Below are 26,551 nucleotides of genomic sequence, written 5' to 3'. Positions count from 1 at the left end.
AATAAGTGGAAACCTAGCCTTAGGATGCCGGACTGCCACAGGCTTTCATCTCACTTGCAGAAAATCCTTCCCACAAGAGGAAAACCAGCACTCCAATCCAGCTCTGTGAATTATAAAACTTGCATGCTGAAACTTATACTTGTTGAGGCCATAACTCTATGGAAACCTGGTAATTGGCTTGAGAAAGGCTCTATTGTCGAGCAGAAACGTTGCCTGCACAGATGTGTGAATACATTTTGTGATTGTTTCACTTACAAGCCGGAGTGCCGCTTCTACCTTTCTTTTATACTTCGTGGGAATTGGTCTGTTCCCGGAGCTTGGCACCCACGTGGATCTGGAATCCTGCTTCACGGTGCTCCCCAAACCTCTTTATTTTGCTATTTTTATATATATATATATATATATATATATATATATATATATAAAATCTATATATAGAACAAAACTATATAAATTTGATATAATTATAATTTTTATTGACATATGAAATAAGATTAACATTATTTATACCACATATCAGAGCATTTTTCCATTCCATACTACAGAATTTCTCAATACATTTTATGGTACCTAAATAGTGATATTACAAAAATCCCTCATATAGCTATGTTGTTGGAAAATGAAAAAAAAAATGCACTTGCAAGGCAGGAATGAGAAGCGAAAGTGCAATTGCCATAAACACTATGGCTCTTGGAAATGCAGCATTTAAAAAATAAAAAAGGGAGTGTAAATAGTATTCAAGGCCCTCATCTAAAAGATAGTGACTACATGGAATGTCTTTCACTTAGAGGGCCCAGAATATCCAAACATTATATGTAAAGCCTACCACATTTATAAAGCATCATATCATGTATCAGCAAGGGAATTAAACTCTTGCCACAAAATTCTTCCACAGAGTTGCCAATAAGATGTTATTTTGTAACACGTAAATTCTTTCCTTATTTTTAAATTTAGACTCTGACACACATTTCATAGGATTGAACTTTAACATAAAACCTATGGAAAGACAGGAGTTTTTTTCTCATCTCCCCTAAAATAACGGAACCTCTAAAACCCCCCTCAAGTCAATGTGATCAGCTGGGAACCAGTGATTTCCGTTACACAAGGGGCCCATTTGGCAAAAAACAAAGGAGAAGAACTGATTCACTGCACAACAGACACTACTGCCGGCTCCCGACAGATCCCATTGACTTGAATGGGGTCTGTCAGGTGTCTGGTCGGAGCACAACGGTGATGTAAATGTAGCCTTAGGTGAAATACACATGTACTTGTGTTCCTTGCAAATTTTTACATAGACTGGTTAAAAAGTATGCATTCAATTCTAACTGAATCTAGGCCTTCTTTGATGTGTTCTCCGTAACTCTTCACACTGATTCTCTAGTGCACTGAATGTTGGTCGCTCAGATGGTTGGAATGACCAGCAGGACTTCATCATCTCATGGACCTGCAATAAAGATAGATATATGTTATGTTTATACAATATATGATGAAGAGGGGCTAAACGCATATAAACTGAACGTCACAATCTCTGAGTGTTAATCCTTCTGCAATTTGTCTCTCATTACCCCAGATGAGAACAGTTGCAATTCATAAGTTTAGAATGCTTAACCCCTTTAACCCCTTAAGGACCGGAGGTTTTTCCGTTTTTGCATTTTCGTTTTTTGCTCCTTGCCTTTAAAAAAATCATAACTCTTTCAAATTTACACCTAAAAATCCATATGATGGCTTATTTTTTGCGCCACCAATTCTACTTTGTAATGACGTCAGTCATTTTGCCCAAAAATCTATGGTGAAGCAGGAAAAAAAATCATTGTGCGACAAAATTGAAAAAAAAAACGCTGTTTTGTAACTTTTGGGGGCTTCCGTTTCTACGTAGTACATTTTTCGGTAAAAATGACACCTGATATGTATTCTGTAGGTCCATACGATTAAAATGATACCCTACTTATATAGGTTTGATTTTGTCGGACTTCTGGAAAAAATCATAACTACATGCAGGAAAATTAATATGTTTAAAATTGTCATCTTCTGACCCCTATAACTTTTTTATTTTTCCGTGTATGGGGCTGTATGAGGGCTAATTTTTTGCGCCGTGATCTGAAGTTTTTAACGGTACCATTTTTGCATTGATAGGACTTATTGATCACTTTTTATTCATTTTTAAATGATATAAAAAGTGACCAAAAATGCACTATTTTGGACTTTGGAATTTTTTTGCGCGCACGCCATTGACCGAGCAGTTTAATTAATGATATATTTTTATAATTCGGACATTTCCGCACGCGGTGATACCATATATGTTTATTTTTATTTTTATTTACACTGTGGTTTTTTTTTTTATTGGAAAAGGGGGGTGATTCAAACTTTTAATAGGGGAGGAGTTAAATGATATTTATTCACTTTTTTTTTCACTTTTTTTTTGCAGTGTTATAGGTCCCATAGGGACCTATAACACTGCACACACTGATCTTCTATGTTGATCACTGGTTTCTCATAAGAAACCAGTGATCAACGATTCTGCCGCATGACTGCTCATGCCTGGATCTCAGGCACTGAGCAGTCATTCGGCGATCGGACAGCGAGGAGGCAGGTAGGGGCCCTCCCGCTGTCCTGTCAGCTGTTCGGGATGCCGCGATTAGCCGCGGCTATCCCGAACAGCCCGACTGAGCTTGCCGGGAACTTTCACTTTCACTTTTAGCCGCGTGGCTCAGCTCTGAGCGCGCGGCTAAAGGGTTAATAGCGCGCGGCGCCGCGATCGGCGCTGCGCACTATTAGAGGCGGGTCCCGGCTTCACTATGACGCCGGGCCCGCCATGATATGACGCGGGGTTACTGTGTAACCCCGCGTTATATCAGAAGAGCAGGACCAAGGACGTACCGGTACGTCCTTGGTCCTTAAGGGGTTAAGGACACGAGCATTTTTTGCACATCTGACCACTGTCACTATAAAGGGGTATTCCAGGCATTTTTTATATTTGACTGTGCTACAGGGGCTGTATAGTTAGTGTTGCTCATACTATGGTGTCTGTACCTGTGTGTGTGATGGTTTTCTCACACTTCTTATGTGATTTTCACTTCAATATTTATTTTTATCAGCATACAAAATGACTGTTGTCTCAGATTTTTCTCAGGTTGCAATGCAGCCGAGACCTGACTCACTAGTCAGCTGATGACAAGGACCTGTCTGCTTCAATGGGTGGAGTGATCGCTTGGTGGGAGAGGGATCAATCTGCAACTAATGCAACAGCTGTAGGCACCCTGATTGAAAACCACAGGTCTTGTGAATGGATGCAGCTCATTTATGTTTCAATGGGTGGGGTTGCTGATGTGCGGGAGGGAGAAAAATGGAATTGTGGGATTTGTAGTCAAAAAATGAAAAGTCAAACAGGAAATACCAGTTCACAAAAAGCTAGCCACAGTATTATGGTAATCTCACAACATAGCCATTTAGCCCCAAGCGCAGATCCTTCTTAAGCATGTCGATTACTGTCTGCCAGGTACATACTAAAATCACCTTATGGTGGATAACCCCTTTAAGCATTAATATCTCTGGGATGCTTTTACTTTTCAATCTGATTCCGAGAATGTTTTTTTGTGACATATTCTACTTTATGTTAGTGGTATATTTGTCGATACTTGCATAATTTCTTGGTTAAGAATTCCAAAATTTGATGAAAAATGTAGAATTTTTTTTTATTTTGAAACTCTCTGCTTATATGGAAAATAGGCATCCCAAATAAATTATATATTGATTCACATATACAATATGTCTACTGTTTGCATCATAAAGTTGGCATGTTTTTACTTTTGGAAGACATCAGAGGGCTTCAAAGTTCAGCAGCAATTTTCCAATTTTTCCCCAAATTTTCAAAATCTGAATTTTTCAGGGACCAGTTCAGTTTTGGAGTTGATTTGAACGGCCTTCATATTAGAAATACCCCATAAATTACCCCATTATAAAAACTGCTCCCCTCAAAGTATTCAAATGACCTTCAGAAAGTGTGTTAACCCTTTAGGTGTTTCACTGGAATAGCAGCAAATTGAAGGAGAAAATTCTAAATCTTCCTTTTTTACACTCGCATGTTCTTGTAGACCCAGTTTTTGAATTTTTACAAGGGGTAAAAGGAGAGAAATCACCCTAAAATGTGTAACACAATTTCTCTCAAGTAAGGAAATACCTAATATATGGATGTTAAGTACTCTATGGGTGCACTAGAGGGCTCAGTAGGGAAGAAGCGACAATGGGAATTTGGAGAGTGAGTTTTTCTGAAATGGTTTTTGGGGGCATGGCATACTATTTTGGAAACTAAACCCCTCAACGAATGTAAGAAGGGGTACAGTGAGGGGAGGGGGGTTAAGGGATGAATCACAGGAAAGTACATGGAAGGACTGTACAGTGTTCAAATAAAGCTAGGTTTCCTAAATTTGTAAGTGAGCCACGGTTGCCATGTGGCGTAATATATGTCATATGAGCGTGTACCCCAGCTAGAGAGTTCCTGCATCCTACATATGTGTGCAACTTTGGGGCTGATTGCCTCCAGTGGAGGGGAATCAGGCATTTGGACGCTGAGATAAGGTGTGCGAGGAGAGATCGCTTATGTAGAGAGTTCTCCTTGTCAGGGAGGCCCAAAAGGACCAAGGACGTACAGTGAGCCTTAACACCCCACAGGTGGTTGACAACTTTTCATTAAAGTCAGATGTGTAAATGAAATTTTTTTCACTAAAATGCAGTTTCCCCCCCCCAAATTTTACATTTTTACAAGGGGTAATAGGAGAAAATGCCCCGCCTCCACAAATTTGTAACCCATCTCTTCTGAGCATGGAAATACCTCATATATGGATGTCAAGTGCACTGTGGGTGAACTACAATGCTCAGAAGAGAAGAGTCACATTTGGCTTTTGGACTTTTTGGGGGGCATGTCACATTTAGTAAGCCCCTATGGTGCCAGAACATAAAAAAACACCAAAAAAAACAACAACATGGCATACTATTTTGGAAACTACACCCCTCAAGGAACATAACAAGTGGTCCAGGGAGCCTTAACACCCCACAGGTGTTTGACGTCTTTTCGTTGGAAAGAAAATTTTGCTGAAATGGTTCTTGGGCGAATTGTCGCATTTAGGAAGCCCCTGTAGTGCCAGAACAGCAAAAAAAAAAAAAGGCACCATATGGCACATTATTTGGGAAACAACACCCCTCAAGGAACGTAACAAGGGGCACAGTGAGCCTTTACACCCCACAGGTGTTTGACGACCTTTCGTTAAAGTTGGATATGAAAATGAAAATGTAAATTTTTTTCACTAAAATGCTGGTGTTACCCCAAATTTTCATTTTCACAAGGGGTAATAGGAAAGAAAATGCCTCCCAAAATGTTTAACCCCATTTCTTCTGAGTATATAAATACCCCATATGTGGATGTAAAGGGCTCTGCAGGCGAACTACAATGCTCAGAAGAGAAGGAGCAGCATTGAGCTTTTGGAAAGAGAATTTGTTTGGAATGAAAGTTGTGGGCCATGTGTGTTTACAAAGCCCCCCCCCCGTGGTGCCAGAACAGTGGACCCCCCCCCCCCCCCCACATATGACACCATTTTGGAAACTACACCCCTCACAGAATGTAATTAGGGGTACAGCGAGCATTTACACCGCACTGGCATTTGACAGATCTTTTGAACAGTGGGCTGTGCAAATTAAAAAATTAAATTTCTCACGGACTACAGTTACAAAAATCTGTCAGACACCTGTAGGGTGTAAATGCTCACTGCACCCCTTATTACATTCCCTGAGGGGTGTAGTTTCCAAAATGGGGTCACATGTGGGGGGGGGGGGGCTCTGTTCTTGCACCATGGGGGCTTTGTAAATTTCAATTCCAGACACATTCTCTCTCCAAAAGCCCAGTGGCGCTCCTTCTCCTCTGAGCATTGTAGTGCGCCAGCAGAGCACTTTACGTCCACATATGGGGTATTTATATACTCAGAAGAAATGGTGTAAAAAATTTTGGAGGGCTTTTTTTCCTATTTCCCCTTGTGAAAATGAAAAATTTGGAATAACAGCAGCATTTTAGTGAAAAAATAAAAATCTTTCATTTTCACGTCCAACTTTAACAAAAATTCTTCAAACACCTGTGGGGTGTTAAGGCTCACTATACCCCTTGTTACATTCCATGAGAAGTGTAGTTTCCAAAACGTGGTTACATGTGGGTGTTTTTTTTTTTTGCTTTTATGTTTATGGGTTTTTTTTTTGCGTAAAGCCACCCCTGTGCAAATCACCTCAAATGTACATGATGCTCTCGCTCCTGAGCCTTGTTGTGCACCCGCAGAGCATTTTACGTCCACATATGGGGTATTTCTGTACTAAGGAGAAATTGCATTACAAATTTTGGGGGTCTTTTTTTCCTTTTACCTCTTGTGAAAATGAAAAGTATGGGGCAACACCAGCATGTTAGTGTAAATTATTTATTTTTTTATAAAAATGCGGTAAAAGGGGTAAAAGGAGAAAAATTTGTTAGGCATTTTCTCTCGATTATGGTGATACCCCATATGTGACCCTAAACTGTTGCCTTGCAATATGACATGGCTCCGAAGTGAGAGAGCGCCATGCACATTTGAGGCCTAAATTAGGGATTTGCATTACCCTACGGCAGTGTTTCCCAAACAGGGTGCCTCCAGCTGTTGCAAAACTCCCAGCATGCCTAGACAGTGAATGGCTGTACGGCAATACTGGGAGTTGTTGTTTTGCAACAGCTGGAGGTTCCGTTTTGGAAACACTGCCGTATTAGACGTTCTTCATTTTTATTGGCGGTGGGGGGGGGGGGGAGGGTCTGTGTAGGGGTATACGTAGTGTTTTACCCTTTATTTTGTGTATGTGTAGTGTACTGAGGTGTAGTTTTTTTAGGGCACACTCACACGGGTGGGGTTTACAGTGAGTTTCCCGCTGGGAGTTTGAGCTGAAGCGGAAAATTTGCGGCATCTCAAGCGTGCAGCGAGAAACTCACTGTAAACCCCACCTGTGTGAATGTAACCTGTACCCTGTTGCAAAACTACAACTCCCACCATGCCCTTTGGCTTTCTGTGCATGCAACAGCTGGAGGCACACTGGTTGCAAAACACTGAGAGTTTGTTGCTTAACCAGTGCGCCTCCAGCTGTTGCAAAACTACAACTCCAAGCATGTACGGTCTATCAGTGCATGCTGGGAGTTGTAGTTTGCAAAAGCTGGAGGCATCCTGCTTGCGAAACAGTGAGTTAGGTAACAAACTCTTAGTGTTTTGCAACCAGTGTGCCTCCAGCTGTTGCAAAAACTACAACTCTCAGCATGCAGTGACATCCGAAGGGCATGCTGGAACTTATAGTTATGCAACAGCTGGAGGAATACTACTATAACTTCCAGCATGCACTTTGGCTGTTCGTGCAAGCTGGGGGTTCCAGTTATGCAACAGCTGGAGGCCCACTGGTTGCAAAACACAGAGTTTGTTACTTAACCCCTTAAGGACGCAGCCCTTTTTCACCTTAAGGACTGAGCCCTTTTTCGCAATTCTGACCACCGTCACTTTACGAATAAATAACGCGAAAATACTTTTACCGAATATTCTGATTCTGAGATCGTTTTTTCGTGACATATTCTACTTTATTTTGGTGGTAAATTTTCGGCGTTAATTGCATCCTTTTTTGGTGAAAAATCCCAAAATTTCATGAAAATTTAGAAAATTTGGCATTTTTCTAACTTTGAAGCTCTCTAATTGTAAGGAAAATGGATATTCCAAATAAATTTTATTCTTCTTCACAAACACAATATGTCCACTTTATGTTGAAATCATAAAATGGACATATTTTTGCTTTTTGAAAAAATTAGAGGGCTTCAAAGTAGAGCAGCAATTTTCAAACATTTCATGAAAATTGCTAAATCTGAAGGGACAGATGTTACAGAACTACAACTCCCAGCATGCCTGGGCAGTCAAGGCATGCTGAGAGTTGCAGTTTGGTGACAGTGGTCTCCAAACTGTGACCCTCCAGATGTTGCAAAACTACAACTCCCAGCATGCCCAGACAGCCTTTGGCTCTCTGGGCATGCTGGGAGTTGCAGTTTGGCCCCCCTAGTGGTTGCCACAGTAAAGATCGATTTACTTTCATTTTCAATTCCCCCCCCCCCCCCCCCCACTGTTGATTCCCTACCTGATCAGGATCCTGCAGGCTCCAGCGAAGATTCCAGGTCCCCAGGCATCTTCTCCTGCAGGTACGGCCTCCATCTTCTTTCCAGAGCCCCTCGACATCCAGGGGCGAGCAGAATGGGGGGTTGCCATGGAAACCCACTGTCCTGCGCTGCCATTGGTCAGAACTCCGTTCTGAGTAATGGCAGGGGATAGGAGTAGATCGCAGCTTTGCGACCTCACTCCTATCCTTTAGGCTGATCGGGGCTGTTGCTGACAACTCCGATCAGCCCTATTTTCTGGGTGATCGGGTCACCAGAGACCCGATCAGCCCGGAATTGGAGAAAATCGCATGTCTGAATTGACATGCGATTTTCTCCGATCGCCGACATGGGGACCCGGATCCCTGCGATGAAGACGGCGGCGGCAGCGACAGGTGAGTAGATCTTCAGCCGCGGTCGGGCCCTTTACAGCAATGCACGTCGCCATAAAGCGACATGCATTGCTGTATTGGGACCCTGTAAACTACAACTCCCAGCATGCTCAGACAGCCCTTGGCGTCTGGGCATGCTGGGAGTTGCAGTTTTGCAACATCTGGAGGTCCACAGTTTGGAGACCACTGTGCCCTTCCAGATGTTGCAAAACTACACATCCTCAGCATGCCCTTACTGTTCAGGCATGCTGGGAGTTGTAGTTCTGTAACATCTGGCCCTTCAGATGTTGCAGAACTACAACTCCCAGCATGCCTGGACAGTAAGGGCATACTGGGAGTTGTAGTTTTGCAACATCTGGAAGGGCACAGATTAAGAACCACTGTATTAGTGGTCTGCAAACTGTAGTCCTCCAGATGTTGCAAAACTACAACTCCAAGCATGCTGGGAGTTGTAGTTTGGCAACATCTGGCTCTAAAGATGTTGCTGAACTACTACTCCCAGCATGTTTGAGAATGCTGAGAGTTGTGGTTTTGCAACAACTGGTGGCACACTGGTTGGGAAACATTGTCTGTTTCCTAACTCAGTGTTTCCCAACCCGTGTTCCTCCAGCTGTTGCAAAACTATAACTACCAGCATGCACTGATAGACTGTGCATGCTGGGAGTTGTAGTTTTGCAACAGCTGGAGGTCCCCCCCCTGTGAATGTACAGGGTACTTTCACATGGGCAGGGGCTTACAGTGAGTATCGGGCTGCAAGTTTGCGATGCAGCAAATTTTGCGCGGCAGCTCAAACTCGCTGTAACCCCCCCCCGGCCGTGTGACTGTACCCTAAAAACACTACACTAACACAAAATAAAATAAAAAGTAAAAAACACTACATATACACATACCCCTACACAGCCCCCCTCCCCAATTAAAATGAAAAACGTCTGGTACGCCACTGTTTCCAAAATGGAGCCTCCAGCTGTTGCAAAACAGCAACTCCCAGTATTGCTGGACAGCCGTTGACTGTCCAAGCATGCTGGGAGTTTTGCAACAGCTGGAGGCACCCTGTTTGGGAATCACTGGCGTAGAATACCCCTATGTCCACCCCTATGCAAATCCCTAATTCAGGCCTCAAATGCGCATGGCGCTCTCACTTCGGAGCCCTGTCGTATTTAAAGGCAACAGTTTAGGGTCACATATGGGGTATCGCCGTACTCAGGAGAAATTGCCTAACAAATTTTGGGGGGCTTTTTCTCCTTTCACCCCTTATGAAAATGTGAAGTTGGGGTCTACACCAGCATGTTAGTGTAAAAAAATAAATTTTTTACACTAACATGCTGGTGTTGCCCTATACTTTTCATTTTGACAAGAGGTAAAAGGGAAAAAAGCCCCCAAAATTTGTAATGCAATTTCTCCCGACTACGGAGATACCCCATAAGTGGGCACAAAGTGCTCTGGGGGTGCACATCAAGGCCCAGAAGGGAGAGTGCTCCATGTACATTTGAGGTGATTTGAACAGGGGTGGCTGATTGTTACAGCGGTTTTGACAAACGCAAAAAAAAAACTAAACCCCACATGTGACCCCATTTCGGAAACTACACCCCTCACGGAATGTAATGAGGGGTCCAGTGAGAATTTACACCCCACTGGTGTCTGACAGATCTTTGGAACAGTGGGCTGTGCAAATTAAAAATGTTGTACAGACCACTGTTCCAAAGATCTGACAGACACCAGTGGGGGTAAATGCTCACTGTACCCCTTGTTACGTTCCTCAAGGGGTCTAATTTCCAAAATGGTATGCCATGTGGGGGTTATTTTGCTGTCCTGGCACCATAGGGGCTTCCTAAATGCGAAGTGCCCCCGAGCAAAATTTGCTCTCAAAAAGCCAAATATGACTCCTTCTCTTCTGAGCATTGTAGTTCGCTCGTAGTGCACTTCAGGTCAACTTATGGGGTACCTCCATACTCAGAAGAGATGGGGTTTCAAATTTTGGGGGGTATTTTTTGCTATTAACCCTTGCAAAAATGTGAAATTTGGGGGGAAACACCCATTTTAATGAAATTTTTTTTAATTTTTTTTACGTATGCAAAAGTCGTGAAACACATGTGGGGTATTAAGGCTCACTTTATTCCTTGTTACATTCCTCAAGGGGTCTTGTTTCCAGAATGGTATGGCATGTTTTTTTTTGCTATTCTGGTACCATAGGGGCTTCCTAAATGCAACATGCCCCCCAAAAACCATTTCAGAAAAACGTACTCTCCAAAATCCCCTTGTCACTCCTTCCCTTCTGAGCCCTCTACTGCGCCCACCGAACACTTTACATAGACATATGAGGTATGTCCTTACTCGAGAGAAATTGGGCTACAAATATAAGTATACATTTTCTCCTTTTACCCCTCGTAAAATTTCAAAAATTGGGTCTACAAGAACATGCGAGTGTAAAAAATGAAGATTGTGAATTTTCTCCTTCACTTTGCTGTTATTCCTGTGAAACACCTAAAGGGTTAAAAGGCTGACCGAATATCATTTTGTATACTTTGGGGGGTGCAGTTTTTATAATGGGGTCATTTGTGGGGTATTTCTAAGATGAAGACCCTTCAAATCCACTTCAAACCTGAACTGGTCCCTGAAAAATAGTGAGTTTGGAAATTTTGTGAAAAATTGGAAAATTGCTGCTGAACTTTGAAGCCCTCTGGTGTCTTCCAAAAGTAAAAACTTGTCAATTTTATGATGCAAACATAAAGTAGACATATTGTATATGTGAAAAAAAAATTAAAATATTTTGAATATCCATTTTCCTTACAAACAGAGAGCTTCAAATTTAGAAAAATGCAAAATTTTCAATTTTTTCATAAAATTTTCAAATTTTTCACCAAGAAAGGATGCAAGTTACAAATTTTTTTTACCACTGTGTTAAAGTAGAATATGTCACGAAAAAACAATCTCAGAATCAGATTGATAACTAAAAGCATTCCAGAGTTATTAATGTTTAAAGTGACAGTGGTCAGATGTTCAAAAAATGGCCGGGTACTAAGGTGTAAAATGGCTGGGTCCTTAAGGGGTTAATGGTCTTGTTTCCTGCTGAGGTCCAGTCAGGCCGAGCCTAAGTGTGTGTCCAGAGTCATAGGATTTCTCAAGTCAAGACTGCAGCCATAAGCTACCAACCTGCAAGTAAGCCACAGTCACAGTCTTGACTTGAGGCCTCCTATGACTCTGGACACACACTTAGGCTCGACTTGACTGGACCTCAGCAGGAAGGAAGACCATTAAAAAAATCCCAATCCTTCCAGTACTTATCAGCTGCTGTATACTACAGACGAAGTTCTTTTCTTTTTGAATTTCCTTTCTGTCTGACCACATTGCCCTCTGTTGACACCTCTGTCCATTTTAGGAACTGCCCAGAGTAGGAGCAAATCCCCATAGCAAACCTCTCTTGCTCTGGACAGTTCCTGACATGGACAGAGGTATCAGCAGAGAGCACTGTGGTTAGGTAGAAAGGAAATGCAAAAAGAAAAGAACTTCCTCTGTAGTATACAGCCGCTGATAAGTACAGGAAGGATTGAGATTTTTTAATAGAAGTAATTTACAAATCTGTTTAACTTTCTGGCAACAGTTGATTTAAAATAAGATGTTCTTCAGTGGAGTACCACTTTAACCACTTAGGGACCCAGGGCGTACAGGTACGGCCTGACACCCTGGTACTTAAGGACCCAGGGCGTACCTGTACACCCATGGGAATTTCGGTCCCCGCCACGCGCCGGGTGGAGACCGGACCGGGGTGACTGCTGATATCTATCAAAAACCCAGGGGGGGGGGGTACTGAGACCCCCATGTCAGTGATCGCTGGTGAATTCACACCGGCGATTTGCGGCGATTCTGGTCATACGTGTGACCTGATGACCCGGAGATACATGGTGATCGGGGGTGTAGAATACACCCCCAATCACCTCCTGTATCTATGGGGAGGTGGCGATTTTGTCACCCCCCCCAGGAGCAGCCTGCAGGAGAGGGGTTAATGTCCCCTTCTCGCAGCTCTGCTAGCCCACAGAGTTCAGTCAGTGGCCAGAGCTGTGAGAAGGAGCCAGGGAGCCCCCCCCCCCCCTCTGCTGAGATCGGAGACCCCCAGGGCTGAAGAAGGGTCCTTAAGTCAGGGTTAGTTTGTATGCAGGGACAGGTAGGAGGTTAACAATAGAAAAAAAGTAAAAAAAAAAAGTTTAAAAAATAATTCCCCCCTGACCACCTAATAGGTCCTCAAGGGTCTGCCGCAGTTTTTTCAGCATGACCCGGGCCCTATTAGGGGTTCAGGGCGCTGCATTTGGCCCCCCATTTTTTGAGGGGTCGCAGCGTTTTTTAATTTGTTTTATAATCACACACCGTTATATAAAGTACACACCAAACACACACACTACATACTTCTCTGCGCCCCCCCCCCCACGAGATTCCTGTACTGAACCCCCAGAATGTCCCCCCACTCTGGGTGTTAGTGGGAAAATCATTTGGGAGCTTGTGCACCCATTGCTGGATAAGGGTTACCACGTGTACGTGGAACTCTTTTATACCAGCATCCCTCTCTTCACATCCCTTGCTTTCAGATCCACGTCCGCTTGTGGGACCGTGCGGAAGAACCAGAGAGGCCTCCCTCTAAATTTTATCCAGACACCTATTCCCAAAGGTGAGTCCCGTGCCCTTACCTATGAAAACCTGTTGCTGGTCAGGTATAAGTATAAGAGGGATGTGCTTATGCTGACTACTATTCATGGGAACGGCAGCTCACCTGTCCCTGTGCGAGGTACCACAACACCGGTCCTCAAGCCCGATTGTATTCTGGACTACAATCGGTATATGGGGGGAGTTGATCTCCCTGATCAAATCCTCAAGCCATACAATGCCATGCGCAAAACACGGGTATGGCACAAAAAAGTTGCGGTCTACTTGGCACAGGTTGCCATGTACAACTATTTTGTACTGTCCCAGCACGCTGGCAACACAGGGACATACCTTCAGTTACAAGAAGAAGTCCTAAAGGCCCTGATCTTTGGCGATCGGGAAAGAGCAGGCCGGAGTTCTCAAGGAACTGAAGTAATAGGTGCCAAGATCGCCCCAGGCTAGCACTTTCCAGGTGAAGTCCCCCACAGTGTGTTACGGAAGGGCACCACCACTGAATGTGACACTTGCCCTGATCATCCAGGCCTCTGCATTAAAAACTGCTTCAGGGAGTATCACATTTCCATGCAGTGCTAAATTTTCCCTTTTCATTTTCATTTTCCATAATTTGACCCCAGTGTCCCAAGTCCAGAGTATATTCCAAGTTTTAACCCCCATAAACCACTAAATTGCCCTAAAAAATGTTTCATTTAAAAAAAAAAAAAAGAAGAAAATGATAAGACCTCTGGGGGTATTTTTTCAAAAAATTGGTCATGGGTCACTGAGTCACTATCATCGGGGACTTTTTTTATGTTGCCTCAAATCCACAGTGCTTTCTCTCCACCTGAGCGGGGTGCGCATTTGAGGAAACAAGCTAGGGAAAGCCACACACATCACATTCCCAGAATGATGATTCAGCGCACAGGGTTTGGGGTCGGCATATTTTTTAGTTTTGGCAATGCTCTGGGTCATCATTCTGGGAACATAACCTGTTTTATGATTTTACATCCCACTGTACCCCATTATAGTATTTTACCCCCTGTTCTGGCTCCATTGGCAGCTATGGACAGTAGAAGCTCAAGGCCCCTGACTGCCCTCCTACTCTTCCGAGACCTGGTGTGCACCCGCACAGCTGTTTATGTCCAGATATGAGGCATGTCCTTACTCCAAAGAAATGTACTTACAAATTTATAGTGACATATTCTCCTGTTACCACTTGTGGTAAGATTGTGGTAAAATTTGGGGTAACCCCAGCATTTTAGTGTAAAAAATCTTATTTTTCCTTTTCACATCCCACTTTATTGAACATTTATCAAACACCTGCGGGGCTTTAAGGCTCACTTTACCCATTGTTATGTGCCTTGAGGGGTGTAGTTTCCAAAATAGTATGCCATGTGTTTTTTTTTTTTTTTTTTTGCTGTTCTGACACCATAGGGGCTTCCTAAATGTAACATGCCCCCCCCCCCCCCCCCCCATTTCAGCAAAATTTGCAAATGTGACTCCTTCTCTTCTGAGCATTGTAGTACGCGCGCAGTACACTTAACGTACACACATGGGGTATTTCCATACTCAGAAGAGATGGGGTTATACATTTTGGGGGGCATTTTCTCCTATTACCCCTTGTAAAAATGTTAAATTTGGCTGGAAAACCAGCATTTTAGAAATAAATGATCACTGTAAGGCTCACTGTACCCCTTGTTACTTGCCTTGAGGGGTGTAGTTTCCAAAATAGTATGCCATGTGTTTTTTTTTTTTGCTGTTCTGGCACCATAGGGGCTTCCTAAATGCGACATGCCCCCCAAAAACGATTTCAGCAAAATTTGCTTTCCAAAAGCCAAATGTGACTCCTCCTCTTCTGAGCATTGTAGTGCGTCCGCAATGCACTTGACGTCCACACATGGGGTACTTTCATTCTCAGAAGAGATGGGGTTACAAATTTGGGGGGTGGGGCATTTTCTCCTATTACCCCTTGTAAAAATAAAAAATTTGGGGGAAAACTAGCATTTTTGTGGAAAAAAATCATTTACACATCAAACTTTAAAGAAAAGTCGTCAAACTCCTGTGGGGTGTTAAGGCTCACTGTACCCCATGTTATGTTTCTTGAGGGGTGTAGTTTCCAAAATAGTATGCCATGTGTTAAATTTTTTTGCTGTTCTGGCACCATAGGGGCTTCTTAAAGGGGTATTCCGCCCCTAGACATCTTATCCCCTATCCAAAGGATAGGGGATAAGATGTCAGATCGCCGCGGTCTCGCTGCTGGGGACCCCCGGGATCCCCGCTGCGGCACCGCGCTATCATTACAGCACAGAGCGAGTTCGCTCTGCACGTAATGATGGGCGGTACAGGGGCCGGAGCATCGTTATGTCACGGCTCCGCCCCTCATGATGTCACGGCCCGCCCCTTTCAATACAAGTCTATGGGAGGGGGCGTGGCGGTCGTCACACCCCCTCCCATAGACTTGCATTAAGGGGACAGGCCGTGATGTTACGAGGGGCGGCGCCATGACGTCACGCTGCTCCGTCCCCCGTATCGCCCGTCATTACGCACAGAGCGAACTCGCTCTGTGCTGTAATGATAGCGCGGTGCCGCAGCGGGACCGCGGCGATCTGACATCTTATCCCCTATCCTTTGGATAGGGGATAAGATGTCTAGGGGCGGAATACCCCTTTAACTGTGACATGCCCCCCAAAAACCATTTCAGAAAAACTCACTCTCTAAAATCCCACTGCCATTCCTTCTCTTCGGAGCATTGTAGTGCACCCACAGAGCACTTGAGATACACATATGAGGTATTTCCTTACTCCATTATGTTACAAATTTTAGGAAGATTTCTCTCCTTTTACCCCTTGTAAAAATGCAAAAACTGGGTCTACAAGAACATGCGAGCGTAAAAAATGAAGATTTTGAATTTGCTCCTTTAATTTTCTGCTATTCCTGTGAAACACCTAAAGGGTTAACACACTTTTTGAATGTCATTTTGAATACTTTGAGGGGTGCAGTTTTTATAATGGGGTCGTTTATGGGGTATTTGTAATATAAAGGCCCTTTAAATCCACTTCAAAACTGAACTGGTCCCTGAAAAATGTCGATTTGGAAATTTTGTAAAAAATGGAAAATTGCTGCTGAACTTTGAAGCCCTCTGATGTCTTCCAAAAGTAAAAACATGTCAACTTTATGATGCAAACATAAAGTAGACATATTGTATATGTGAATCAATATATAATTTATTTGGAATATCCAGGTTCCTTATAAGCAGAGAGCTTTAAAGTTAAATAAATGCAAAATTTTCAAATCTTTTCAAAAATTTTGGGAATTTTTCACCAAGAAATGAAGTATCAATGAAATGTTTCCACTAACATAAAGTAGAATATGTCACGAAAAAACAATTTCGGAATCAGAATTAAAGGTAAAAGCACCCCAGAGATATTAATGCTTAAAGTAAGGCGAAAAGGGGCTGGTTCCTTAACCCCTTAAGGACGCAGCCCTTTTTCACCTTAAGGACTGAGCCCTTTTTCGCAATTCTGACCACCTTCGCTTTACGAAATAATAACTCAAAAACGCTTTCACCAAATGTTCTGATTCTGAGATTGTTTTTTTCGTGACATATTCTACTTTATTTTGGTGGTAAATTTTCGGCGTTACTTGCATCCTTTTTTGATGAAAAATCCCAAAATTTCATGAAAATTTTGCATTTTTCTAACTTTGAAGCTCTCTACTTGTAAGGAAAATGGATATTCACAATAAATTTAATTTTTCTTCACAAATACAATATGTCCACTTTATGTTGGCATCATAAAATGGACATATTTTTGCTTTTTGAAAAAATTAGAGGGCTTCAAAGTAGAGCAGCAATTTTCAAAAATGTCATGAAAATTGCTAAATCTGAAGGGACAGATGTTACAGAACTACAACTCCCAGCATGCCTGGGCAGTCTAGGCATGCTGAGAGCTGTAGTTTGGCAACATCTGGAGGGCTACCGTTTGGGCACCACTGTAACAGTGGTCTCCAAACTGTGACCCTCCAAATGTTGCAAAAACTAGAAGTTGCAGTTTGGCCTTCCTAGTGGTTGCCACAGTAAAGATCACTTTACTTTCACTTTCACTTTAATTCCCCCCCCCCCCCCCCCCCGTCATTTCCCTACCTGAGCCAGGATCTTTGCAGTCTCCAGCGACGATCAGCGGTTCCCAGGCATCTTCTCCTCCAGGTACCGGCCTCCATCTTCTCCCCATGTTCCCCTTGACATCCAGGGGTGGCCAGAACGGGGGGGTTGCCAACCCGCTGTCCTGCTCTGCCATTGGTCAGAATCAGTTCTGACCAATGGCAGGGAATAGGAGGAGATCGCAGCACTGCGACCTCACTCCTAGCCCTCCGGATGATCGGGGCTGTCACTGACAGCTCCAATCATCCCTATTTTCCTGGTGATCAGTCACCAGAGACCCGATCAGCTCGGAATAGCAGAAAATTGCATGTCTGAATTGACATGCGATTTTCTGCGATCGCTGACATGGGGGGATCTCAGGACCCCCCTGGGCGATGTGCCGGGATGCTTGCCGAATGATTTCAGCAGGCATCCCGGTCCGGTCCCCAACCGGCTAGCGGCAGGGACCGGCATTCCCACGGGCGTATGCATACGCCCCACGTCCTTAAGGACTCGGGATGCAGGGCGTATGCATACGCCCGGCGTCCTGAAAGGTTAAGGGTTTAAGGACTCAGGGTTTTTCCGTTTTTGCACTTTCATTTTTTCCTCCTTACCTTTTAAAAATCATAACCCTTTCAATTTTGCACCTAAAATTTCATACTAAATTTTGCGCCAACAATTCTACTTTGCACTGACATTAGTAATTTTACTAAAAAATCGATGGAAAAACATGGGATTTTTCAGTTAAAATTACACCTTTTCTTTTTTCTGTAGGTCCATACGATTAAAATTATACCTACTTATATAGGTTTGATTTTGTCTTAGTTCTGGAAAAAATCATAACTACATGCACGAAAATGAATATTTTTAGTACGTTTAAAATTGACACTTTTTGAACACTATAACTTTTTTATTTTTCCATGTTTTTGGCGGTATGAGGGCAAATTTTTTTCGCCGTAATCTGACGGTTTTAAAGGTACTATGTTTGTATTGATTGGACTTATTGATCGCTTTTATTCTTTTTTTCATGATACAAAAAGTGACCAAAAATATGCTATTTTGGACTTTGGAATTTTTTTGCACGTATGCCATTGATTGTGTGGTTTAATTAATCATATATTTTTATAGTTCTGACATTTCCGCACACGGTGATGCCACATATTTTTATTCACATAATTATTATTTTTTTTTATGGGAAAAGAGGGGTGATTCTTACTTTTATTAGGGACGGGGTTAAATGATCTTTATTAACTTTTTTTCACACTTTTTTTTTTTGCAATGATATATAGCCCCCTCTAGCGGCTGTACCACTGCACACACTGATCTTCTACACAGATCACTGCCATGCATTAACATGGCAATGATCAGTATTAGCGGCAGTCGATTGCTCAAGCCTGGATTTCAGGCTTGAAGCAATCAATCGCCGATCGGATGTCGGCGGCAAGTTACGCACCCTCCACACGCCTTCTAGCTGATTGGGACATCGCAATTTCACTGCGATGGTCCCGATCAGCCCGACTGAGCTGCCGGGATTGTATTTTTACAAAAACGACAAAGAGGAGCGCTCCATGGTGCAAAGAAATGATGATAAAAGAAATGTTGATGGTAAAAAATGTGCTTACCAATATAAGTTGTGCAAAGGCCAGCACAACTTGGAAAAGAGCATATATGTGGATCCCTCTGCTGCCACTCCACAATAAAATGCAATAAAACCAACAACCTCCAAACCAGTGGAAAATAAGGCACTGAGGGACCAGGCGATGGATAAAGCAATCAGTTTATTCCCAACATGCAATGCGTTTTGTGCGCATCAGGCATTGTATTTTTGTTACTTTAGACTCGGCAATCAACTTTGAATGCCGCATCTTAAAGGTTAATAGTGTGCTGCACAAGGATCGGTGCCGCACGCTATTAGCCCAGGGTCCCTGCTTTCGTTATGACGCGGGGTCATGGCGTGACCCCATGTTATAGACCGGGACCAGGCGTACAGGTATGCCCTGAGTCCTTAAGAGGTTAAGTCACCTGGTCACTGATACCTCCTGGGTAACAATCACATGACAACTCACATGTTAAAAAGTCTCAAATTGACAACATTTTCTTCACACATTACACAGAATAATACATGGTAAACATATGTACATTGGGGAACAGGTGCAAGGGGGCCCAAGGGACACTGAAGGGAGGCTACCTGAGAGGGCAGCAAGGGTGCAGGGGTAACAACTCCCGTACTGGGCCACCACATATGTACACCCTGAGCCACCATCAGATGTTCTGGGTAAGGTGCATACCTCCAGTGGGCAACTTGGTGGTCGGCGCAATCTTTCCTTGGCTCGTAACAGTTCCACAAGCCCACAAACAGTTTGCTGGGAATTGTGAGGTCCCATCATTCGACGATATTCCTAGAGAAGTCAACAAATATGTTTAATTAGGATTCTCATAGAGCTTCTGACATCTGCTTAAGGTGTCATTGACTTACAGCTGAGGGACTGTAACTTCTTTCACAATATGTAAACAGTTCATAGAGCAGGACCCCAAAACTCCAGACATCTGACTCCCGGGAGTAAATATTATCGGAAAGTGATTCAGGGGCATGCCTGAAAGAATGAAAAGAAATATTGAGTGCATTCATTTAATAGGTTAATGGAACACATACTACAGCCATCCAAAGGGGTACTCCGGAGGGAAAAAAATGTTTTAAAATCAACTGGTGGCAGAAAGTTATACAGATTTGTAACTTACTTTCATTAAAAAAAATCTCAATCCTTACAGTACTTATCAGCTACTGTATACTACAGAGGAAGTTGTGTATTTATTTTCAGTCTGACCTCAGTGCTCTCTGCTGCCACCTCTGTACATGCCAGTAACTGTCCAGAGCAGAAGAGGCTTGCTATGGTAATTTACACCAGTTTTGGACACGGACAGAGGTGTCAGCAGAGGGCACTGTGGTCAGACTGGAAAGAACTACACAACTTCCTCTGTTTCATCTGGAATACCCCGTTAAAGACATGTTTGCATTTTCATTTTTGCCTCTTCTCCTTTTATGTTATGGCTTATAACTGATATATTCTCTTTATTCTGTGGGTTAATACAATTAAAATGATACCCATCTTTACATGCTTTACTATTATTGTACTGCTTTAAAAAAAAAACAACTAACCTTTTAAAGAAAATAAGCAAGTTAAAATTGCACTATTCTGACTCCCTATAATTTTATTTTTATTTTTCCATATATAGGGTTGTATGAGGGCTAATTTTTTTTGCGTAGTTTTTACTGGTACCACTTTTATGTACATGTGACTTTTTGATCACTTTTCATTCCTTATTTTCTGAAATGTGACCAAGAGTCAGCAATTTTGGACTTTGGTTTTGTTTATGTTTACGTTGTTCACCATGTGTGATAAATAACACTAAATTTTAAGAGTTTGTACATTTCTGCATGTGGCGATACCAAATGTTTTCCCCCCCCCCCCCCTAACATTTTATTGTAAAATATGGGGGGAACTGGATTGGGAAAGGAGCTATTCAGATTTCTTGAAATTTTTTTTTTAATACTTTTTTTGTTTATAGCAATCTATCTATTACTGTTCAGCGCTATGCATAATGCAAAACCCTTTAGTAAACATTCCCTCTCAGTTCGTATCACTAGTGTATTTCAAGAATGTGAAGTATAGGAATACCTGAGACACTGGGAAAGATAATCGAAAACTGTCTAAAAGAAAAACTATGTTGCCATAGCAACCAATCACAATTCAGTCGTCTTTTTGTTGAGAGAAGAATACAGTTTAATAAATGTGTCTTAATTGCTATGCCGCTCACAAGCTTCTTACAATAGGTTGCTGGAAGTTTAGGCTCATTACTCTAGGCAGAACTGGTGTAACTGGATCAGGTTTGTAGCTCCTTGCTCGCACATGCTTTTCCAGTTCTGCCTATACATTTTCTGTGGGGTTGAGGTCAAGGCTTTGTGATGACCACTCCACTATCCACTACTTTCATTTTGTTGTCCTTAAATGGCCGCCATCATTTAACAAACTTTGCATAAATTAATGGTAACAGTATATGCAAGAAACTTTGCAACATATCTTATCAGAGAAAAAAAATGCTTATTTCTCCTCTAATAATGCTTCTTTCCTCTCCTGCACCCCATGATAAACTTTAATTCCCTCTGAAAAAGCAGCTCAATTCTGTCTTTTGGTTACAAGATGGACTAGCAACTCAATGAAAGATCAGGTTACATGCTGCCTATACAATTCTATGTCTAGGGGAGGGATGAGATGGAAAGGGCAATGAGTTTAGAGCGCAGAGGCAGAGTAATTCGTGTGGGTTACCGCATTGGAATTCCGCACGGAGATTCCACAGATTTCAATGGGATTCTGCTGCACTGTGCACATAGCAGAATTTTTGTGCCGGAAACATTTGGTGCGGAAATTCAAATTCCGGTTTCCGCAGAAAGAATAGACATGTCCTTGCTTCTACTAGCTGCTTGCGACATCTCCCCTAACCCTTTGCCCCCTCACCAAATCCCAGCCATCATGTCCCCCTTCCATCTCCGACCAGCAACCCCACTATGACACAATCCCTCTAAACTAAAATGCATCCGCTCACCTCCTCTCCCCCCCCCCCCCCTCCTAGGTGCACTGTGGAACCCATGCTCCGTCTGCAACAAACTCACATTTATCCATGACCACTTTATTGCCCGCAAACTAGGCCTTACAGAAACCTGACTTACATTCTCTGACACTGCCTCCCCTGCTACACTCTCCTACGGCGGCCTTCAATTTCCCCCCACACTGGTAAAAAGCACGGTGGTGGAGCTGGCCTGCTATTATCACAGAACTGTGTCTCCCATCTCTCCCATCTATTGCTTTCCTTTCCATTTAAGTACACTCTGTGCACATCTACTCCCCTCAAATATCCAAATACCCCTTCACCTGGCTCTTACAGTTCCTCTCCTTGGACATCTCCATAAAAAGGGTCACACACTTGATCTACTCTTCACTAGTGATGAGCGGCATTGGCCATATTCGAATTCACGATATATATATATATATATATATATATATATATATATATATATAGACGAATTTTCGTCCTATATTCACAAATTTTGGGTATCCGTTATATGTGAATATTCGCATATGTGAATATTTTCATATTCGCGTATTCGAGGAAGAAAACTTTGAGGGGGTGGGTAACTTTGCTATTGGTTGCTAGGGATGTTGTTGATAACCTCTGACAAGTGTATTTGCATCATTCCAATTGGCCCACAAGTGAAAAGAAGGAATATGCGAATATTCACATATGCGAATATGTGAATATGCGCATATGTGAATATTCACATATGCGCATATGCAAATATGCACATATGCGGAAAAACAAATATTCGCAATTTCGAATATATAACGAATATATTCGCAATATTCGCGAATTCGCGATAAAAATTTGAAATGCAAATATTTGTGCCCACCACTACTCTTCACCCGCCTCTGCTCCATATCAAATCTCTCAAACACACCACACCATTAGACCACTCTCCCTTGTTACAATCCCCCTCATCGCTAGGCATCACAAACTTAACCCTCTCCTGGATCTCCTCACCAACTGCACAGTCAGTGTCTCCCAAGCTTACGCTTCCTCCTCACCTCGTCCTCTCTCTCTGTTGGAGTCCCCCAAGGCTGGGGCCCCTACTCTTCTCTATCTACACCCTCGCCTGGGACAGATTATTGAATCCCATGGCTTGTACCACCTCTACGCTGATGACACGCAAATCTACCTCTCTGGCTCTGATGTCATCTCCCTTCAATCCAAAATCCTAGATTGTCAGGCCTTTCTTCTTTTTCTCCTCCTGCTTTCTCAAACTCAACATGGAGAAAACAGAATTCATCATTTCCCCCCCATCCCGCTCCAATCCCCCACCTATCAATCACGGTCAATAGTCTACCATCTCTCCAGCATCCCAAGTTGGCTGCCTTTGGGTCACCTTTGAGTATGCACTGTCCTTCAAACCACACATCCAGACCCTTAGCACTGCCTGTCGCCTTTACCTCACAAACAACTCCCGAATCCACCCATTATTCCTCAACTATGAGTCAACTATGCACATGCCCTCAACATCTCCCGCTTGGACTACTGCAATATCCTCCTCTGCGGCCTTCCATTAAAAACACTTGCTCCCCTCTAGTCCATCCTCAACTCCGCTGCGCGTATAATCCACCTCTCACCTCGCTTCTCCTCTGTCTCTCCCCTGTGCCAATCCCTTCACTGGCTACCCGTTGCCCAACACATTCTATTTAAACTGTTCACCATGACATATTAGGCCATCTACAACCTGTCCCCTCCATACATCTCCAACTTGGTCTCCCTAAACCGCCCAGCATGTAATCTTTGATCATCTTAAGACGTCCGCCTATGCTCCCCCCAGGTCTGCACTTCACATGGCCGTCTCCAAGACTTCTCCCGAGCTTCCTCTATACACTGGAACTCGCTACCCCAGGACATCCGGCTCCCACCCACCATCAAGACCTTCAAAACCAACCTGAAGACCCATCTATTCATGCAAGCCTACGACCTTCAATAATCCTGCAGCCACTGCACCACTAATAGCTACTTTACCACCTGCTCACAGATGACTTGCTATCCCCCCTCCCCTATTGTTTCCCTCCCCTCTCCTTGTAGATTGTGAGCCCTTGCTACTCTTTGTAATGCTCAACGGTCCCATGTTAGTGTTATGTATTGTTACCTTTATCATATGTAAAGTGCCCTGGAACCAAGGTGCGCTATATAATGATAATAATGAAGATTTGCCTTTTTTGTTTTCACATAATTTTCCTTCCTCATAATGTCATCTAATTTGTAAAGTGCAAAAGTCCCTACCACAGCAAAGCACCCCCACAACATGATGCTGATACCTCCACTGCTCTATGGTTGGCATAGTACTCTTTGTTTCCAGTTCTTCCCTTTTAACACTTTGCATATTGATGATTATAATGGCCAGAATGCTCTATTTTTGTTATAATAGACCAGAAGACAGTTTCCCAAAAGTAAGATTTTTGTCACTAGGTGCAGATGCAAAGCTGTAACCTGACTTTTTATGGTAGTTTTGGAACAGTGGTTTCTTCATTGCATCAGGCCATGTCAATATAGGATGCAATTTACTGTAGATAAAGATGCTTTTGCATATGTTTCCTAAGCATTTTCACAAGGTGGTTCGCTGTTGATTAGAATTTTAGGTACCAAAGTTTATTCATCCCTAGGAAACAGTATGAGTCTCCTTCTTGACGTATGATGGCTCCATGCTACCATGGCATATTATCATTTAAAACTAGAATTGTGGGCCCTTCAGGTGTTTGGAAATTGCCCAAAAGGACGTATCAGACTTGAGGAGGTCCACAGTTTTTTTTTATGTATTGGTTGATTTTGATTGCTCCCATGATGTTAAGCAAAGAAGCACATAGACTTTAAAAGTGAGCCTTACTGACCCAGGTACAACACCAATGAACTCCAATTACGTGGACTCACATGAACTTATTAGAAGCTTTAACAGCCATTACATAGTTTTTTGAAATGTTCTAAGCTATTTAAAAAGCACAGTCCACGTGGTTCATGTAAACTTCTGACCCACTGAAGTTTTGATATAGTGAATCATCAAAAACAAAATGATCTGTTCATGAACATTTGTTAGAGACATTGTTTGTGTCAATAATGTGTAGATATTCTAAACTTGCTAAAACTAGTTTGTTAACATGAAATCTGTGGAGGAGAGAAATATGAGTTTGAATGATTTCAACTTAACTGTATGGAAACATGTGACTCCAACTGTATTAAGATAGGTATAAGATTGTATGGTAAGGGGCAGGGGCAAGGTTTTCTTCCAGAATACCAGACAGGTACACCACCACCTGACTGTGCCCTTCCTTTGGAAGTTTTTTCTTGAGTCTACAGATGCTGCAGTGTCGCAGCTGATCAGACAAGCAGGCCAATGTCTGTTACATTTGAAAGGGTTTCTGTCCCTAAAGCTCTACTTCACTAACAGTACAACTACCATACTGCTCTGTACATGTCACCTCCTTGTTTCCATGTCCTGTCTAACACTAAATCCTCATTATTAAACTCCATTGTCATCCTCACTTCTCTGGACTGGGCAAATGGGTGATGCACACAGAGCTGCTACTGTCACCAACATGTTAACTGGCAGTGGGCATGGCAGGAATGCTCTTTCCTTCACCCCTTCCTCTTCCAACCGATCCTTTAGAGTAGGGTCCCACGTGCTGTATTTTGCTGCATTTTGCTGCTGCATATTTTCCTACCCATTGAAGTCAACTTTTATACTTTTAATGCATATTTGTGTTAAACCTAGGTAGACATACTATATGTTTGATTAAACCTAGAAAATGTACATAACGTGGCCTGAAATTCATATTCCATGATAACTATAAATGCCTTTAGGATAGGACATGTGTCTTATTTTTCTGTGTATTTGCTGCTGCGTATTTTCCTACCAATTAAAGTCAATGCGTAGCAAAAATCAGCAGCAAATACACAAAAAATAATGGCATGTGTGACCCTACCTTTAAAGGGGTGCTTCGGTGGAAAAAAAAATTTTCATACCAACTGGCACCAGAAAGTTAAACAGATCTGTAAATTACTTCTATAAAAAAAATCTTAATCCTTCCAGTGCTTATCAGCTCCTGTATACTACAGAGGAAGTTGTATAGTTATTTTCTGTCTGACCAAAGTGCTCTCTGCTGACACCTCTGTCCATGTCAGGAACTGTCCAGATGTGTCAGAAACTTCCCAGTATAGTGGGATAATCAGGTGCTGCACACTTCAGGTAGGTGGACAAAAGGATTTATTACCCACAATGCTTAGCGACGCGTTTCCCGGTCATGTGACCGCTTTCTCAGGCTTCTTCTCAGGAACTGTCCAGAGCAGGAGAGGTTTGCTACGGGATTTGCTTCTACTTTGGACAGTTCCTGACACTACTTGGAATATACTGGGAAGTTTCTGACACATCTGGACAGTTCCTGACATGGACAGAGGTGTCAGCAGAGAGCACATCCTCTGAACACAGCAGTTTCAGTGTGTGAAGTTGTCGGGTGTGTCTCCTTTGAGCTCCAGACTTCCACACAGAGAGAAGCAGCGTTTTTCACCTGCCTTCCCAGGGGTGTGGCAGGCCCCTGGGGAGAGCTTTCCTGCATGGAGCCAAGGGAGTCT

General features: G+C 42.8%; 1 protein-coding gene across 7 annotated transcripts in view; it reads right to left on the bottom strand.

Moving 5' to 3' along the window:
- Positions 1 to 494: 494 nt before the first annotated feature.
- JAK3 (Janus kinase 3) overlaps positions 495 to 26,551 on the bottom strand; it is a 264,164-nt gene continuing 238,107 nt past the window's right edge. For all 7 annotated transcript variants that reach the window (XM_056518127.1, XM_056518128.1, XM_056518131.1 and 4 more), the window contains 3 exons: positions 19,818 to 19,935; positions 19,630 to 19,740; positions 495 to 1,444 (listed from right to left, as the gene is read on the bottom strand). In XM_056518127.1, coding sequence (XP_056374102.1) covers positions 1,322 to 1,444; positions 19,630 to 19,740; positions 19,818 to 19,935 — 352 coding nt within the window. In that variant the 3' untranslated portion in view covers positions 495 to 1,321. The remainder of the gene's footprint in view (positions 1,445 to 19,629; positions 19,741 to 19,817; positions 19,936 to 26,551) is intronic.

This window comes from Hyla sarda, chromosome 1 (assembly GCF_029499605.1).
Source record: "Hyla sarda isolate aHylSar1 chromosome 1, aHylSar1.hap1, whole genome shotgun sequence".
Taxonomy (NCBI): Eukaryota; Metazoa; Chordata; class Amphibia; order Anura; family Hylidae; genus Hyla; species Hyla sarda.
This window is presented reverse-complemented; position numbering and strand designations above follow the sequence as displayed.